Raw genomic sequence first — 20,260 nt, forward strand, 5'->3', positions numbered from 1 at the left:
TAATAAGACATGGAAAAATAATTGGCTAAATAAGAGTACTCTAAATCATACAACAAATCCTTTTCTTATAGGTATAATTACTCAACATATTAGAAAGATGACAAAATATTCCCTAATTATGTTAGTATATATACTATACCAGTAAAGTACAAAAAATGAAATACCTGATATAATTCTAAGTGAATCAGACCAAGAGAATAGTCTGTACATTTTACTGTAAATCATGCTACTGATAAACAGCCGTCAATTTACAGAATAACTGTGAAATGATCTAAAATTTAAAATGAAGAATTTTGTTTAAAAGGGAGTTAGCTAAAACTGGTTTTTAAGAACCTATTCTAAAATATGTTTTAAATGGTCTCACATTCACTGAACTCCCCCCACCCTTCAAAACAGGAATACTTGGAATAAATGTACACAGCTCTAGTTCAATCTCTCCATTTTTACGGGTCCTTCCTTTGATAGTCACAAAAATTTCACCTCAATTTGTAGGAGTCTTTAATTAATATTATTCAACAGGGAGATGTCTGATAGTTTATATAGTCAGTGGTAATTACAGAATAAAGCTGGTAATCCATTAATCCTTCCTCTTTGTTTTTAAGAGTATCTTTTTCATGGTTCTAGGAATCCATAATATGTCTACCAAAATCTGAATCACAGTCATGAGCCATTATTCAGAATAAAATGAGCAACTGCTTTTCCTCACCGCACAGTCAATTTAACCAATGCCATCCTGCAACCCTACATCACCAGAACAGCAGGGTTTGGCAAACTTTTTCTATACAGGACCAGAGAGAAAATATTTTATGCTTTGCAGACCTTCTGTCACAACTACTCAACTCTGCTAGTGCAGGTGGAAAGCAGGCACAAACAACATGTGAACAAACAGGCACAGCTGTGTTCCAACAAAAACTTAAAACTCTTAGCCAGTATGCCAAAATGTGCTGACTAGACCAAAACAAAGCATAAACCCAAAGAGAACTACCTTTCTTTCATAAAGCCTTCCCAGGATGGCAGAGGGATATATAAAATGTTTGTATTTCAAGGAGTCTCTCTGTTAAGCTACCTGTAAGTTTAGGGATAGATATGAAGAAGAATTTGACAAAGTACTGATGTCAAAAAAGTACTCAGATCACTTAAAATGTGGATAATCCAACTACAGTGATTAAAATTCATGTTACCCATAATCTTCCACGTGAGAATAGGGTTTCTCAACATCAGCATTCTTGACATATTGAATTTTCTGTTGTGGGGGACTGTCTTGTGCATTATGGAATGCCTAATAGCATCCCTGACCTCTATGTACTAGATGCTAGTAGTACATACTCCTCCACTTATAACAACCACAGATGTCTGCAGACATTGTCAAATGTCCCAGAGAGGCGAAATCACCCAGGTTGAGAACCACTACACTGCTGCACTCTAGGCTATCTTTGAGGTCTATATTTTTTCATGTTTACAGAACATCCAACTTTTTCATCTAACATCAGTTCAAATATTTTATGTCAATATACAGTGATGTTTTATACGCCTAACAGAAATGCCATATAATATGGTCTTATAAAACCATAATTTCGGGCTTCCCTGGTGGCGCAGCGGTTGAGAGTCCACCTGCCGATGCAGGGGACACGGGCTCGTGCCCCGGTCCGGGAAGATCCCACATGCCGTGGAGCGGCTGGGCCCGTGAGCCATGGCTGCTAAGCCTGTGCGTCCGGAGCCTGTGCACCGCAACGGGAGAGGCCACAACAGTGAGAGGCCCGCATACCGCAAAAAAAAAAAAAAAAACCGTAATTTCCCCACTGCTACTAGACATCTATGTTGTTTATAATATACCTGTCAAAAAACATTTGGAATTACTTCCTTAGAAAATATTAAATTCAAATATTCACTTATGAATCCACGGGGCCAGTGACTATTTTAATGACTGCTGATACATAATTCTAATCTAAATTGTCTTCCAAAAGGGTGGCACCAATTCACATACCACTAGCCATTTGTGACTTTCAGTTTCTCCTTTTTCCTCACTGGAATGAATTCTTTTACTGGGCAAAAATATGCCTTATTTGTTGTCTCCAATTACAACTAAGGCTGACTCTATTTGTACATACATTTAAAGTTATACTTTATTTCTCAAAATAGTAAAATCACCACAATTTTATTCCAAGAGCTCAAGTAGAAAATTACTTGTTTTAAAAGAGAGGAAAAGGGCTTCCCTGGTGGCGCAGTGGTTGAGAGTCCGCCTGCCGATGCAGGGGACACGGGTTTGTGCCCTGGTCCGGGAAGACCCCACATGCCGCGGAGCAGCTGGGCCTGTAAGCCATGGCCGCTGAGCCTGCGCATCCAGAGCCTGTGCTCCGCGGTGGGAGGGGCCGCAGCGGTGAGAGGCCCGCATACCGCAAAAACAAAAAAAAAAAAAAACAAAAAAAAAAAGAGGAAAAAAATCCTGAAACAAAATTTACTCTAAACAAGGTATAGCTGGTTTACTGTTCTCATATTTACATTGATATTATATTTCACTAACATTCTTTGTGAAAAAATGGGTGATGAAGCAACAGACTCCAGGGATGTGCTATGAGGGAAAGTGATGCCCATGGTAAACAGTTTGCCTTCTCTTCAATAACCAAAAGTAACAAGAATATGGCCCTATTATGAGTAAGAACAAATGTACAATATAAGCCCTGTTGCAGCAGAGGATTTCGAAAGTTTGAGAGAACTACAAATAATTCATAATAATCTTCAATGCTTACATTTTTCTTTTTTTACCCAAATTTAGTCGGATTTTAGCAACTTTGGGATATAAACCAGCACAGATGACAGCTTTAATTATCTTCTCATTATCTATTGGGGGTGGGAAGGTAGAGAAAAAAAAGTAAAATACGGATACAACTGACAACAGCAGCAAGTTATTTACACTGTACTTTCTGCTTTACCTGAATTTATATTAGATTTTGGATCTTTAGGATTTCTACTGCTTACAAATCCAGCTCCAAGAAGATGCTCAGCAAACTGCCCTTTCATGTTATGCAGCATCTAGGGAGCAATGGTAACAAACAGAACTAGAATACCTTTCACACAAATTGATAGGGGTTATAAAGCATGTACTCATAAATAAATTTAGCTTTGAGCTTTCCCTGCTTTATGAAACACTTTTGCAAAAATGTGATGTTTTGGAGCAGGGTTGGTAAACTACAAAATTTATAAAAACCTGTTTTTGTCAATAAAGTTTTACTGGAACAAAACAACACCCATTCATCAACACACTATCTTTGGTTGCTTTTGCATTATAATGGCAGAGGTGAGCAGTTGCAACAGAAACCATATGGATTGTAAGCCAAAAATATTTATTGTCCAATCTTAAGGCTTGCCCGCTGTAGGGAATAACAACTGATGTTTAAGGATTACTTCAGTTTACAAAAAGGCTCATAATTTTCAAAATTGCTCTCTACCCCATATTTTGAAAAAAACAAACAAACAGGAAAGCATAGAGAAAATAACCAACATCCATATATGTATTACTAAAAATTAACTACTGTTACATCCTGGCACAAAAGCTTAAGGCCTGTTTCTTGTGTTTATAAGAAAAATCACTCTTTGGGTAAAAATGATACGTGACTCATTATAAAAAGCATTCAAGTAGTATAGCAAAGTACAAAAGAAGACTACCCTAATCTCAGTACTGTCAGAAGTATCATTAACTAAGTAAATATTGCAGACACTTACTATGCATTTATACGGACAGAAGAATTAGACAAAAATGCTATCCTAACAACGGGATAACGTAAATATAGAAGCTGTTTTTACAAAAGCATTCAAATTAATTTTAGTTCAATTTAAGGAAGTTAAAAAGAAATGAAACTGAACTAGATGAATCTTACATTCTTATAATCATAAGAGATATTTAATAAAGGATCCTTGTGAGCTTAAAGTAAGAGATTATGAGACATAAAATTGTCACATTTAAGTATATATCCCTTTTATGAATTACGTGACTTTAGTTTCCCCACCTACATTCTCTTATAACTGACTCTCTAGGTCATCTCCTGGTTTCTATCACCATTATTTTATATTGTTCAGGATAATAACCTTTATTCTGTATCCATAATTCCCAATACTGTTTTGCATTTTTCCATATTTAATTTCAGTATCTACCACCAGCTGACTTAGCATGTACTCTCCATTCCTGAATTCTTTCTGATTCACTTCTTAATAGGCAGCATTTCACTGTCAGTAAATATTTCAAGATCAACTCATGGGTGCAGTATTTCAAGTGCTTTCCTGAATGCCTGTCATTTTTCTTTAAACTTGAATTAGTATCTTGACTAGATATAATATTTTCAAAAAACACTTGGTTGGATTCAACCATCTTTTTTCATACTGTACTTCACTTCATTTTTTTCCACTTAAGGGAAATGTTCTTACAATATATCTCTAAATACATATTCAATTACTCTTAAATTTTCTATGTAGAGACACCTATTACCTTTTTTTCCATTGGCTGTAGTATCTTTCAGAGTTATTACCCTTCTTTTCATTCTCTTAATGTTTGGGCACTTTTGATTAAATATTCTAGATTCTGGATTCTTTTACTCCCGTAGATTTGTTAAATCTATGCCACAAAGATGGAGTGTACATGTAATGGGGGAAGGTGAGGATATTTCTACTCCCACTGGCTTGAGATCACTTCTCCAGTTCAGTGCAGAGTCTGAAGTCTGATGTGCATCTGCCCTGTTAATTGTTCACTTTCTTCTATTTCACAAATGCCTCCTGTCCAGTGTTTTCTCACTACACTAAGTCAGTTGAAGATAAAAATACCTACCCAAAAGTTAAAGATACTCGCTCTGAGATTTTAAAACAGATTTTAGGAGTATTAGTGAAAATTTTCAGGATGAATCATCAAAATGGTGCAGGAACAGTAATCGAGCCTCTCTGTATTTTCCTGCTAAACTCTGGGCTCATTTTTTTTCTTAGCCATTAGTTTTTTGTTTATTATGCTATACACCTTTTTTGTTTTGTTGCAGTTGATTTAATAAAGATTCCTTTTATGATTCTGTATAATGATTCAACTTCATAAGACAAACTCACACAAAAGTTAAGCAAAAACTTAACTTTTTGCTATAGATTTGACTACACAAAATACATAAGTCCCTAACCTAACATATGAGAAGCACTTCAAAACATTCACCATTACCTGCAGTGTGTTTGAAGACAGAAAATATTCCCAGCAATAGTCTTTTTCATATCTGAAACCACGTTGTCTAGCTTCTTCCCAGCCCTATGAAGAAAAGTATTGATATTGTTCCCCAAAGCAAAGACTGCTTACCAGTTTGTCTTTATTTTGGTAATAATTTTACTTTCTACTGATATTTCATTTTCTTGTAAAAAATTCAAAGAATTTCCAAATTAACAAACTAAAAAAACATAAACTCCCCATGATCCTAGTTGTTAAGAGATAACCAAAACTGAATTTGCAGACCTTTCTTTACACAAAAAAGAGCAAGTTATATAGTAACATACTGTGCATTTTACATAAAATAGCATCATTCTGTACATGATTGTATTAGTCAAAATGAGCACTCTGTTGAACAAATTTCAATGCTATTATATATTTTCAACTTCAAACATATATTGTTTTACTTTGCTTTAAGCTAGAGAAGGAGGGAAGATGGGAAAAAAGAAAATACTGAATGAGCTCAAAAGGAAAAAAATATAAACTTTCCCATAATAGGTAGTACAAAACTGAGACTAGAACTACAGTAAAAAGATGCTGTCTCTATACACCAAATTACATTTAAATGTTGCAAAGATGGATGATAAATGTTTATCCTCAGATAAGCTTGTCTATAAGAGAAAAAGTCTCTTTATCCTGAGTAGTGTACATGACTATCATGCTCTATCAAAAATGTTAAATCTGAATACATGCATAGTTTAATGAACAAAAAGGGACCTTCTGTCATAAATGTCAGTAAGACAAAGATACAAAAGAATAGCAGCAAATAAAATTTTAAAATAAATTGTTCACTTGTTCTATTGTTATCAAAACACAAAAATAGACTTTTTTCCAAAAGGGTAAATGTAATGAGTTATCACAAAATTGAAAAATGATGTACAATTTTTTTCCAAATGTTCACCTAATTTTAGGCATTCTCACTTAGCAGTTTATTCCTGATAACTATAATACAGGTTTTAAACATTTAAATATATTCCTTTTACCTCAAATGCATTCACAACTGTCAGGTGATCACTTTTAGTATCCTTTGCCAATTCCTTTCTTCTTGCATCTGCGACCTTTTCTTTTCCCTTAAAACAGATGAAGGCAACTTAAATTGCTCTGATGGTATATAACAGAGAATGGCATTCTAATAAAAAGCCAATGAAAAATCTATCTAAGAAAACAACTACCCTGTGTATCTAAAAATACCTGGGCTTTTACTTGTATCTTTCTTACCAGTGGAATCACAAAGGGATCTCTGAAGCTAAGACTAGCAGCAATGGTGAGCACCGGGTCAAGGCAACAGAACAGAGCTCCAAAAAGAATCATTTTTCCAATGTGTGGCTCAACTGGTAATCGTGCTAAGTGGACTCCAAGAGGTGTCAATTCTTCTTGTTTATCCAAAGCGTTCTGTAAAGTAAGAGTTTTATGTTTAAAACACATTGTAAGCACATTTTAGTTTGCTTAAGAAAAAATAATAGGCCACTCTTAAGTCCAAATGCCCTAATATTGTTCAGCTTTAGTTCTCTTCATCAAAACATAAGTTTGCAACATAAGTTTTGAGGTCAGCAAAGGTTAGAAACTTACTTAAACAGAAACAACTTGGCTTTACTATAAATGGTGGAAGAGAAATAACACACCAGTAAGTCTTCAAATAAAATCACCCAGTAAAGTACAAGAGTTGTAGAAGAAATAAAACAAAAAATGAGACACTATTACATATTTGGAATATAGAATGCATAGCCCCTAGATTCTAGTACTTTAGGAGACATGGGACAGGAGAGCAAGAGATAAAATATTTATCTAGAACCCCCCACAACGGGGTGACTTCTGCTCTGATTACCTAGGTAATTTGATCCAATCACCCTACTGAGCACAGATGGAAAAGCTGCTTGCAGACTGAGGAGTTACAAAAGAATTACAAAAATCATAAGTCCAGGATTAGGGGAGGGACAGAAGTCCAAGGAAGTGAACCCAACATTGGGGCTTTTCCCAGAAGAAGCAACATAAATCCTCTCTGGAAGAAATTACCATCACCCCAAGCTCCAAGTTTTTATCTACAAAGACCTCTGTAAATACAATGTCTAGTACACATTCAAAATAACAAGATTTGAACAACAAAAATAAAAAATATAACTCAATTGCCCCCCCCTCACTGGCAACCAACCACTAGTTTGTTGTAAGGGTGGGAGAGTGGGAGGTACAAACTATTGGGTGTAGAACAGACTACGAGGATGTATTGTACAACATGGGGAATATAGCCAATATTTTGTAATAACTGTAAATGGAGTGTAACCTTTAAAAACTGTATAAAAATGTAAAAATTTAAATTAAAAAACAGAACAAAAATAACTCAAATGTCTCATTAGACAAAGATCTCTACTAAACATTTATGGAGGAAATAACCTCAATCTTATAAAAACTCTTTCACAGAATAGGAAAAAAACAAAACAAAACCTCTCCACTTGTTTTCTGAACCTAGCATAATCTTGGTACCAACTTGACAAGGGACATCTGGAGAAAGGGAAACTAAATAATCTTATGCATGAGAAACTCAAAATAAAATAATGGCATACTGAATCTCAGCAAGATAGGTTTGTTTCTGGAATGAAAGTTGGTTTAACAATTGAAAAATCAATGTAATTCAATATATTACAAATTTAACATAAAAAAACAGCATAATTGTATAATCTCATTAGAGGCAGAAAAGGTATTTGATAAAATCCATTATCCATGCATGATAAAAATCTCTTAGTAAATTAAGAATAGAAACTTCCTTCATTTGATAGTTTCCATCAAAAATCTTCAAAAAACATGCTCAACGAATTTTTGACAGGTTTTCCTTTGAGAATAAGAACATAAGAGTGCACACTATCATAACACTTCTGCTCAACATTGTACTAAGGATCCTGGATGACAGCTGGAAAGGAATAAATAAAATTGCAATTATTTATAGATGTGACTGTGTACTCAAAAATCTACATATAGTTATCAGAGTAAGTGGGTTTCATAGCATTGATGAATGCAAGGTCAACATTCAAAACCAATTTGATTTCTGTATATCAGACTCACGAGAAAATGAAAAATTTTGAAGTTTGAATATAATCCAGAAATACTACAAACCAGATATAAATCTTTTAAAAAGTTCTATAATACACAGAAAACGCTGAAACACCAAGAAATTAAATAACTAAATCAATGGGACAGATCATGTTCTTATTTGGTAAGACTCAATATTATAATTAAGGCAGTGTGACAGCAGCTCAAGATAGAAATATACACCAATAGAATAAAGGAGAGCCTACAAACAGACAAATAAATCCATAGACACCTGATCTATGACTATGGCTGGAGAACAAAGAAGAAAAGGATGAACTTTTCTATAAATGGTTTCGGTCAACTGCTCTACATATCTAAAAACTTTGATTATTACCTCACCTACACACACACACACACACACACACACACACACACACACACAAATCCATTGCAGACGGATTATATAGCTAAGTGTGAAAAAGAAAACAAAGTTAAAACAATATATCGTCATGACTCCAGGGTAGAGAAAAACTTACTAAAGGACAAAAAGCAGTAACAATAAAGAAAAAGACTGATACATTTGACCACATTAAAATTAGGAATTTCAGTTTATCAAACCACTATTAAAAAGTGAAAAGGTAAAAATACAGACATGTGCAATACACAGCTGACAAAAGGCTCAGATCAAGAGTACACAAAAAGTATATAATGACCTCCTACAATGTAACAGAAAAACAGGCATCAATAATTTATAAATGAGACTATCCAAATGGGCAATAAGCATAAAAAGCTACCTACAAATTCAACAGCAGTCATGGTAATGCAAACTAAAGCCACAAAACTACTACATGCCTATCAACATGCTTAGAATAAAAGACTACAGGTTGGTGATGCTATAGAGCTGAGAATGTTCACCTACCACTGACACTGGTAGGAGTGTAAGTAGTTTGACAACTTTGGGAAATGGTGGGCATTACCTACCAAAGTAAATCATACACATACGTTATGACTCAGTGAATTCACTCGTGTACACCCATGAGAAATACTTAAACACGTGCACCAAGAAACAATAAATATAGAAGAACAGTCATACCAGCACTATATGTAACTGCCTCAAATTGGAAATAACAAAAATGCCTTTCAGTAGTCATATAATAAAATATGGTAAAGAAATGAATGAACTATAGCTGAAAGCAATAATGCACATGAATCTCACAATGTTTCAGTGAAAGAATCCAGAACCCCATTCCCCCTTGCAAAAAAAAAAAAACACCACATCCTGTGTGAGTTCATGTAAAGTTCGCAAAAGGCCAAGTTAAACTGAGCTCTTTAAAGATGTATACTGGTATGGTAAAACCATCAAGAAAAACAAGCAAGAGATTACCATTAAAGTCATGATAGAGGTTATTTTTGAGCCTGAGAGTAGAATAATTGGGCGAGGGTAGGAAGTTGGTTTTTAGGATACTGGAAATGTTCTTGACATGAATAAAAATAAGAGTGCTCACTTTGTGATAAACCATTAAGCTGGACATTTTTGTTTTACTCTTTTACCCTGGATGGGCATGCCGTATTGCACAATAAGAAGTTTTTTTCAAAATGTAGGCTTCAGACCCTACTGTTGGCAAGGATTTTCCAAGCCTTTTCACAATTTCGTTGCCTACAAATGGCTAAGTAAAGACTGGTTCTTAAATTCAGTTGGGAGAGGAAGTCATCCCACTCTGGCTTCAGACTCCAGCCGCCCTCTGGTTGTCTGTCTCTACCACAAATAATACGTTGATTCTCTGATCACCCCGTAGCCCTCTACTGCTGTTCTATTCGATAAAAGTCTGGAGGGGAAGAGAGGTCAGGAGTAAAACCGCACTGCTCCCTAAAATACCAGTAACCTCACTAAATCTAATCCAAATTCCAACAAAGATGGTCAGATAAGTTACAATGCTTTTCATTTAAACAACTTAATACTCACATTAAGAACTTATTTTTACATGGACCAAATTCTCAAATTTATCTACATGGATGGGCACAAATAAAATTGAAATACGTAAAATACATCTTCAGCATCCTCTAGCCCAGTACTAACCAACAGAACTTGCAGCATTGACAGAAATGTCTATTTCTGCACTGATTATGTGGTAGCCACTAGCCATATGTGCCTACTGAACATCTAAAATGTGCAAGTGTGACCAAGATATTGAATTTGTAATTTAATTCAAAATTTAAATTTAAACAGTCACCTGTGGCTAGTGGCTACTGTGTTGGAACGCACAGCTCTATTCTTTCTCTCCACTTTGGGTATTAACTCACCCACTAATTCTCTCCAGTCCTGTGCCGCTTCTCAACATGGTCTCATGAAGGGATGGCTACCAACTAAGTGGTCACTTGACTAAGACACTGAAACTAGTTCCTCAAAACACTGACTTCAAAAAAGAATCTAAGGAAAAAAGCTGTAAGAATAAAATGATAGGTAGGGGGATAGGATATTTTGGAGAAAAGCCACCTGCTAGTATTCCTTCAAAAATAGAAGAGCTGCCTTTATAAAATGTTCATAGTGTTATTAAGTTACCTGGATTTGACAAAAGCTCTAAAAACATTATGGTAATCAGAAAGAGTAGAATAAAGCAACCAAATTCATTTCTGGAATACAAATGAAGAGGACCAGTAATTGAAAGATTTCAAAATTTTATGTAATTTGAAATCAGGCCTATAATGAAAAAACTTGTGTGGAAAGAGCCCAGTATAAGAAAACTCACAAAGGTATCATTTTATAACTTTCTAATTTATATTTCATATTCCAAGCTGAATAGCCAAAAAGTGAATCAATCTGGCACTGCACATTCATTGGCCTACCTTGCCATAATGAAAGTAAATTTTATAATTAGCTGGCTTACTTACTTTAACACTCTAAGTTAGAATTTTTTTAAAAATCAAACTTACCAGTTCCATCAGGTGTTTTATGGAAAGTAACACTGCTTCATTCGATGGTGGATCCATTAGCCTACTCAGAAAGTAAGCAATTCCACCTAGCCTTAAAATCTGGGGAGAGACAAATATAATTAAACATATATCATATATTGACATAACAGTTTAATCCTGCCTGTGTCACTGACTCAAAATAAAGCATCAAACCTATACACGATTTTCAAGTTAGTTATTTTACCAGAATAAGTAAAAATTATATTTGTGATTCTATAAAAACATGTTTAAAGGCCAACATACTACTTTCTAACACCCACCAACTCTATTAATGAGAAAAGTAGCTGGTTAAAATCTCAACAAACAAGTTGATTACCAATTACCTACAAAATAAGGCAGCTAATTTTATCAAAATACATTAAGATGCTGAAAAAATGGTAAGCAGTCTATAATGAGGGATCTTAAGACACAACAACAGTAGCTAACAATTACTGGACACTTACTATGTGCCAGGCACTGTTCTAAGAATTTTATATGAAGTTAATTTAAATAACTTGCCCAATATAACAGAACCAACTTGCCACAGGATGATTTGGGATTCAAACCCAGGTAGTCTGGCTCCAGAGCAGTATGTAATTTAAAACTGTTTAGTCAATATCTGATCAAAACTTTAAAAAATATAATTTACAGTTGACCTTTTTTGAACTGCATGGGTCCACTTACACACAGATTTTTTTTCAATAAATATAGTACTTGCATTTTTATTTTACAGATTTTTAAATTAACTAAGCGTGGGGAAAGGTTTGTGTTCAATCAGAGGTCACAATATGTAGAATCAAAAGAACTAGGGTTTAAGTCCTGATTCTACCCAAACTGTTTCAACTAACCACCCTTCGGTGAGTCATTTATCAATTCCTTTGTTTTTGAGGCAGAAAAGGCGGCCAAGTGGATTTTCGGCAACCCTAATCCCCACGCTCTTCAAGGATCAACCGTACTGACACAAAGAGAAAAACAAATGCATGGTAAAAGTTCTTTCTGGCAGATTAGTATACTACTTTCCTCTATAAAAGATGCTGAAAACTAGAACCCTATTTACTTTCTTAACTCTCCCAGCTAATTTACCTTTATTTGTAAACAAAGTTCTTCCAAAGGCGTTCTCAAAATTTCTGGCAGTTGATAGTCATCTAGAAGGCTTGCTCTAAGACCATTATACAGATGATAGCAATGACCAGGTTGAACTCTTAAAAAAAAAAGGGGCGGGGGTGTATTATCAGTGACTTTTTAGAACTCCAGAGAAAAGACTAGGCAGGGGAAGTAGTCAATATTTCTTTCAAGCCACACCATAACTAATTTACTTATTATTTCATTTTTATTAATCACATATTCCTTCTCCCCACCTGTTTTGAATAAGCTTAAATCCATTAACCCTAAGTCCTAGTTCTAAAAGATACAGGATTGCCTCCCCCTACCAATAATTTGGTTCCCTGTTTCTATCTTACAGATTCCAGACTTCTATTCACAATAACAGCAGTATACGTAGGTTAATCTCTTTGGGCCTTGTGAGCAAGGTATTATGTTAACCTGTCTATATTATTTTAAAAGCTTTTAGGTATGTGCTATTTATTGAGTTCTCAGAGGCATGTTGGAAACGGTTATTTAATGATACTATTCTTTGTACAATGTTAAGGACAGATATGAAGAGGTTAATGAATTCATTCATCTTCAAGCAGAATAAAATATTTCTGTAGGCGCTTGCTGTTAAAGGAGGGGGAGGCCCTTTCCTATAGGAATAAACTAATTCTAAAAATCTTAGCTATTTCTGTCATGAGTCTACAAAGACCCATTATCTAGTATATTACATGTCTGCAGAAACTAAAAGTAAGAGGGTCTCCACTGAGGACCACGTAGTTAATATAGTTTGCTCTGGCCTTCAACATAATTATCAATCTAATTAGCTTTGCTAAAGGAATTTATATCTAGAGAGCCCACAAGGGACTATTTTCCATTTGAATTAAACACTGTGCGTGTATATATACATATATACGTATAACCGAAATCAGTTTGCTGTACACCAGAAAATAACACACCACTGTAAACCAACTATACTTCAATTAGGAAAAAATCCCACTGTAATTCCACAGTTAACCTTCACCAGGATAATGGTGATGAAGAATTAGATAAAATGTAATACTTCATTTACTCTATTTCCATAATTGTTCTCATGGATCAAATCTAAGGCCTAGTGTGCCTAGTGTGTTTACTATTCATTTATGAAAGTGTGCCAAAACCCATTCACCACAGTGAATACTTTTTGAATCAGTATCCAGTAATGACAGGTCTGCATGGGAAAACTCTAATCCTGCTAGGTCCCCAATCAAGGTATGCCCCGGTTAACTGATTAGAAGGTACACTTCGTGAATTAAGCCGTGACTATGCTCAACAGCACCAAATGCATAATCTAATAAACTACCTGGAAGTCAAGTTATACTGGGATAATCAGCAAAGATCATAGCAAGTGAGTCAGAGCTTTAAAGATACAGTACAAACTTAAAGGACTGATAAAATGGTCTGTAAAATTTTCTTTCAACTCTCCTTTCCTTACTTAAGGCAGTATTTGAAGATTAATAGGAATCTTTTTATTCTACGTGTAAGAGGCAAAATAAAAACTCTCTTCTAAAACTCCAGACATGATTCTACTACTCATATGAGTAAGAGTGTAAAAATACTGTGAAGTATGCATTACAACAAATAATAAGTGCAATTATTTGTGTTAAAGGCAAAGCTTTTCTCCTACCATTAAAACAGAGATATTTCTATTTCTTCTGTTATCACCACATCAGTGGGGAAAAGGTATTTTCCCTGTGCTTTCATTGGTAACTGATAGTGAAAACCCAGCACAGCTGTGAAGTATACTCATGAGTAGCCCAGACTGTGGAGCCAGACTGCCTGGCTTCAAATCCTGGCTCTGCTACTTACAAAACTGTGTGACTTTGGATAGATGACTTAATTTCTTTGTACCTTAATTTCTTTACCCTTAAAATAGAGATAATAACCCGTACTTCATAGCACTGTGGTAAGGATTAAGCAAGTTAATGTATATAAAGTATCTATGAGATGATCTGACATTCAAATATTATTAATAGCTATCATTATTAGTAATATATGCTTTTTAAAAAGAAACACAATTATAAGTAATATAGCTAATAACATAAAGAATATTAATTTTAATTAAGCAGACTGAGGAATGAGAGGTAGAAATATCATAAAATAGAAAACTTGGTAGGATAGTTTTTCCAAAGCAACTATGATTAAAACAACTTTCCCATTTAAAAACGTGCTGCAGTTAGTTTTAAAAAATATGAAAGGTAACTGTCCTAAATAAATATTTTTAAATGCCACCAACACATTTTGCTACACAAAATTTTTTTTTTTTTAAGGCTTCATTCAAAGGTCCCATCTTACCTTCCAGCTCGACCTTTCCTTTGTTTAGCATTAGCTTTACTAACCCACTCAGCAGACATTGTACTGATGTTGTTCTGTGTGTCAAAGTGTGTCTCCTTTATTTTTCCTCCATCTATTACATAAACTACATCATCTATGGTAATGCTGTTTAGAAAATAAATATATAAAAAATGTTAAAAACACATGAAAAATACATGAACCGATAACAGGCCTACAAACAGGGATTTTAAAGCATTTTTTATTAAATCAATTTGATTTTTAGCAGTTCTGGATTTTCACCACTCCTCCCAGTTACCAACATAAGGGGAATCAAGCACCAAATACAGGCAGCATCAGCAGCTTCAGTGGCAGCTCATAGGGCCAATCTTACAGATCATGTGCTAAATTCTTATTTGCCTACAGCCAAACTTCACAACTTGCCTGAGGACTTTTGTACCTAGCTTTATAAGCCCTCCAGTTCCATGATTTAATATCAGTTTCCACAGAACAATCTGTTCCAGCGACCATACTGGTATAATAGTACCTCCAAGGGAATACAATATATTTTAAATGCTGTATATGACTAATTACCAAACTACCAAACAATTCTACTCCCAACCAGAAAAACTGACCTCAGTCCCCATGCTTCTTTAGGAAAGCATTAAAACAACCACTTAATAGGCTATTTCTAAAGAGGCTAGAACATTAGTATACGCTGAAAAAAACCCCACGAAACCTATGTTCACTACCATAACTAAATTAAAATAGCTTTACTTTTAAGAAATTACAAAGTATTTTGTAGAAGAAAAAGATTAAAGTATGTTAATAATTTATGGGGCTCAAAACTAATGTAATCATCAGTAGTTGGTAATTAAAACAATTTTTACCTAGTCTCTGCAATGTTGGTAGCAATTACTATTTTCCGAACACCAGGAGGGGTTCTTTTAAATACCTGTAAGAATAAATACATCAAAATCCCAAAAGTAAACTAATTTCTGATACATCATTCTTGCAAATAGAGGAATTAATTCAGGTACTGTTCATTTTTAGCAATTCTGTGTTCACTGACATATGCATCTAATATTTATAGATATATTTATACAGTATACATCATCTTCAATACCAGAGAATTCTTTTGGTAAACCAAACTGAATCTCCCACAGATGTCAGAACCTTACCACAAATAGGATTTCAAATGAAATGTGATAATTTAAATATAGAGATAATCTGACTTTATAGATATTTAAGTAGTATATAAATTACTAATATTTAAATATGATAATTTAAAATTTGTTTTTTAACAAATGCTGGAGAGTATAAACGTCTTATTGTACAGTCAAACTTTTAAGGAAGAGGGACAGAAGTTTAAAGATAAGAATTACGAATTACCCAAAAGTATAAAGGTAAGATCACCAACCAACCAGGCAGATGCCCAATCATCAGAATGAATGTCAGCTGGCTGTGCCACCGTATACTAGCTTTTTGACTGGATTTTTAAAAAAAATCCCCTTCACATAGCGAATCCTACAATGTCATGATGGCAAGTACCACCTTGGGTGAAAAGCAAAAAAATGCATAAACTTATCCCCTCGTTTATAAAAATGATAATCAATAAAGAAAATGTTGTTTGCCAGTCTAGTCACATATTCTCTAAGAAAGGAATAAATAATTTATGGTGAGGGTGTCAGAGATGGCAGTACCTCCACACTGGATACAATTTTGTCCAATCTTTGGAATCAAAAGTTCTCTTTCTTTCCTCTTCTCTTCCCTCAGGTATGCACTCTGTATCTAATCCAGCAGGCTGAGCCTTACTCAGGACTAAGGTACCAGCAGAAAGGATATTAAAAAGCTCTCAATAAAAAATGTCATGATATTTTCTTACAAAGAGTGGAAAAATGGATCCATCTCATTCTACCAGGAACTGCAAACAATAGAAAATCACCTTGCCTTTGAGAAAGCAGTGTTCATTCTAACTAGAGAAATCCCTGCATCTGACACAGCCAAAACATCCAAAACCATAATAATACATTATTGAAATCTCATGCCTGCAAATGTACTAATTCTGTTAAATCAAAATTTCAAATATCAAGCTGTACATGTCAATTATTAATTTCTAGGTTGAGCTATTTTTATTGGTATTCACATACCTTTTTCTTTTATTCAGGAAACCCAAACAAGTTCTTGGTAAAACCAATCTTTAAACGTTTCCCTAATGCCGACAAAACTAATTTGATTTGTGGATTAGCCTCTCTTATTCAACTTTTTGTGCAATCATTCCCTGAAGACTTATTTGCAAAGGTTCTCAAAGAAGTATTTTTTTATATGGATTACTATTTGAAAATGTGCATTAAAAAATAAAAGAAAATAAAACCTACAATAAGCAGTCCTTAAAGCCTGCTGCAGTTTGAAAGATAAATTTAACAACATACCTGTGTCTGGTTAACTGTAGGCATCAGTGAATGTAAGGGTATAATAAGAAACCTGTCTGAAAATTAAAAAGAAAATTAAACTTTAAGACAAATACTTGCAGAAAAGCTCCATCAAAAAAATATGGAACAGGGACTTCCCTGGTGGCACAGTGGTTAAGAATCCGCCTGCCAATGCAGGGGACATGGGTTTGAGCCCTGGTCCGGGAAGATCCCACATGCCGTGGAGCAACTAAGCCCGTGCACCACAACTACTGAGCCTGCGCTCTAGAGCCTGTGAGCCACAACTACTGAAGCCTTCGCACCTAGAGCCTGTGCTCTGCAACAAGAGAAGCCACCGCAACGAGAAGCCTGCATACCGCAACTAGAGAAAGCCCACGCGCAACACGAAGACCCAACGCAGCAAATAAATAAATTTATTAAAATATATATATATGGAACAATGAATTCAGATGCTAAGCCACCTGATAATCAGACCAACTTGATTCTTTTTATGTTGTTAATATTTTTTTAATTCTAAATTCCTAAAGAATGCTTAAAAAAGTTGGAAGCTCTCTTTTCAAATTATACTAAAAAAATCATTAACTCCATTCCCACCACTAACTGAAGACCAAAGATTTTGCTTAATATGGATGAATATGTCTGTAGACTTTGAGTAATCCTACTTTAATCATACAAAGAATATTTAAATTTTTAAAGCCAATTACTTACTAAATTTCCATGTCCTACTTAAAAATAATTGAATAGCACTGGTTAAATGTAATACATTCCAAAAGTGACCCATATTAAAAAAAAATTGTTAGGAATATAAGAAGTTTTAACTTTCAAAATGAAGTTGCTCAAGCCCATTCATGATTATTAGCCAATAAACAGAAAGTTTGATGTAATACGGTAATGGGAAGGAGAGAATGTTAAGGAAGCAAGGGTAAATTTCAGTTAGATATAGTTACCAAAGTGCAACCTGACTTACATCTCTAGCAAGAGTGCTCAAATGACCCCTAGATAGCTGTATTTCCCCCAGATAAAGAACTGTTGTTATTCAAAGGAGACATGGTGCTCCCCCATAGACTCTCTCTGACCCCTCTGAACTTAAAAAGCAGTAAAATGCTGTCAAACAATTGTTATTGCTAAAAAAGAATGCTCTTAATTACTTGTCTCTGTGACACGATATGAAATACATCAACTCTAAATACTTAACTCGAATTGAACCAAGCCTTCAGATATAACTTCCAGTTTGCAAGGGAACAGAGGTAAGAGAGGATCAAATGAAATGATACCGTAAAGATTCAGACAGTTCCAGAATGTTGCAGACCTAGTCTTTTCCACTATGGGTAAAGTAAGGAGAGGATGGGAGTGATGTTCTAGAACTACAGTAAACAATCTATCAGTTTGACTTTTTCTATAGTCTGAGCAAGCTAGCTGTGAAAGACACTTTAGGGGAAAAAAACGGGAAAATCTGATTATAGACAATTATCAGATGATGTTAAAGATTAGGTATGTTAAATTTTTGAAAGATTTCCTTTAAAAGAAATTAAGCTGGTGGTGGAAGTATAAATACCTCCATCCTTGAGAATAATTCAATTAGAAAGGTAATCAAGTCAATTATAATAATGTATGTTACACCCTTTCCCCACTCCCCCCAAAATGATCTTCCCTGCATTCTTCTAGAAAAATATATACACACCCATACTCTTTAAAACGAAAAGTAGATCATACAATAGTGTTTATGATGGGGGAAGGAGAGGCCAAAATTGGAAGGTTCAGCCAAAAAAGTAATCCAATTGTTTAAAAAAATAATTCAGTTGTATAGTTCAATCACGGCTATACTTTTTCTATAGAGAAAGATTATCAATGACAAGGAGAAGAGAAAGCAGTATTTCATTAGAGAGGACTCATGGTGATCAGATAAAAATATTTTTCTGGCTAGAGAATAATTCTAATTATAAATAATTTTAAATTATTAATAAATTTTAAATTATTAATAATTACAAATAATTTTAATTATAGAGAATCCTTGAGGGCATTACCATGATGGGATTTAACAAAGAATAAAAAATATTTTAGCCAATAAAATTAGATCAAAATATTTTTTAGTGTTCTGTAAAAATAAAATGTATCAAAAGCACTTCAACAGAGTAAGGTTAGGAAGCATATTCAGAACTATAAAATACTAAATAGAATTTGCTTTGCTAAAGTTAATGACGACTCCTGAAAAAGCTTTAACTGAATTTCATAGGAGAAAAATGTTCCCATGCATTTCTCTAAGATGTAAGAGGTTATATCTCTAAAAACATGCTGTTAAACAATCAGAATCACCTAAGGACTTTTTTTTTTTTTTTTAATTCAGATGTTCAGGTCACATTCTAATATTTTGGGATGTGGGTATCTGCATTTTAAAGAAGTGCCATGGGTGACTCTGCTGTATAGGCAGCTGAGAAATAGTGGACTAACGGATAAATTCAAGCTTCTTTTCTGCCCAACTAAATGCAAAAGTGAGTGAAAAACAAAAACTTCAAAGCCAACATCTTAACTTTATGAACTCAATTTTATTAGGCAAATTTAGGAAGAGAGGAAGAATAGTCTCACCATAACACTAAATAAGGAACTTCACTACATACCTACCATCTTCATCTCTGACATAGAACTTCCAAGAAAAAAAAAAAAAAAAAAAGAAAAAAGTAAGATCCAACTTTTGAAAAAACCCAACCTGGACTAAGACCACCAAGCTCAAATGAAAGAAAATAACCAGGCTACATATGATTCAAGTACCACTCTTGGAATTACAATAAAATGCATTTCTATAATACCTGATTTAAACATCACTTGTGACATCAAGAGATCATGTAAAGTACTGATATTGTCCCAACCTGGTAGAAAGACCAATATTGCACCATCCTATATGGAGGAGAAAGAACCATTACAAAGGATCACATAACAAAATACACTAAGTACAATTCTGTGCCCAATTAAGTCTTCATTAAAATTATACTAGCTCAAGATAACTTTAGTTACCAATTATAACTAAAGAACATAAGTTCACTTTTTTTTTAGGTTAATAAATAAATATCATTATATTTTCATATCTTTTTTTTTTTTTAAACATCTTTATTGGGGTATAATTGCTTTACAATGGTGTGTTAGTTTCTGCTTTATAACAAAGTGAATCAGCTATACATATACATATGTTCCCATATGTCTTCCCTCTTGCGTCTCCCTCCCTCCCACTCTCCCCATC

The 20,260-nt window shown here is 34.3% G+C and overlaps 1 protein-coding gene across 1 annotated transcript in view; it reads right to left on the reverse strand.

Annotated features, from left to right (window-relative positions):
- Positions 1–20,260, reverse strand: part of DHX36 (DEAH-box helicase 36) — a 50,221-nt gene that overhangs the window by 3,081 nt on the left and 26,880 nt on the right. Inside the window, exons 12-22 of the mRNA XM_032629867.1 lie at positions 19,833–19,920; positions 17,029–17,084; positions 15,487–15,551; positions 14,621–14,764; positions 12,281–12,398; positions 11,180–11,278; positions 6,446–6,619; positions 6,211–6,297; positions 5,189–5,272; positions 2,931–3,030; positions 2,748–2,838 (exon numbers count right to left, since the gene is read on the reverse strand). Of these exons, the coding sequence (XP_032485758.1) occupies positions 2,748–2,838; positions 2,931–3,030; positions 5,189–5,272; positions 6,211–6,297; positions 6,446–6,619; positions 11,180–11,278; positions 12,281–12,398; positions 14,621–14,764; positions 15,487–15,551; positions 17,029–17,084; positions 19,833–19,920 (1,106 nt within the window). The remainder of the gene's footprint in view (positions 1–2,747; positions 2,839–2,930; positions 3,031–5,188; positions 5,273–6,210; positions 6,298–6,445; positions 6,620–11,179; positions 11,279–12,280; positions 12,399–14,620; positions 14,765–15,486; positions 15,552–17,028; positions 17,085–19,832; positions 19,921–20,260) is intronic.

This window comes from Phocoena sinus, chromosome 4, assembly GCF_008692025.1.
Source record: "Phocoena sinus isolate mPhoSin1 chromosome 4, mPhoSin1.pri, whole genome shotgun sequence".
In the NCBI taxonomy this organism is placed as follows: domain Eukaryota; kingdom Metazoa; phylum Chordata; class Mammalia; order Artiodactyla; family Phocoenidae; genus Phocoena; species Phocoena sinus.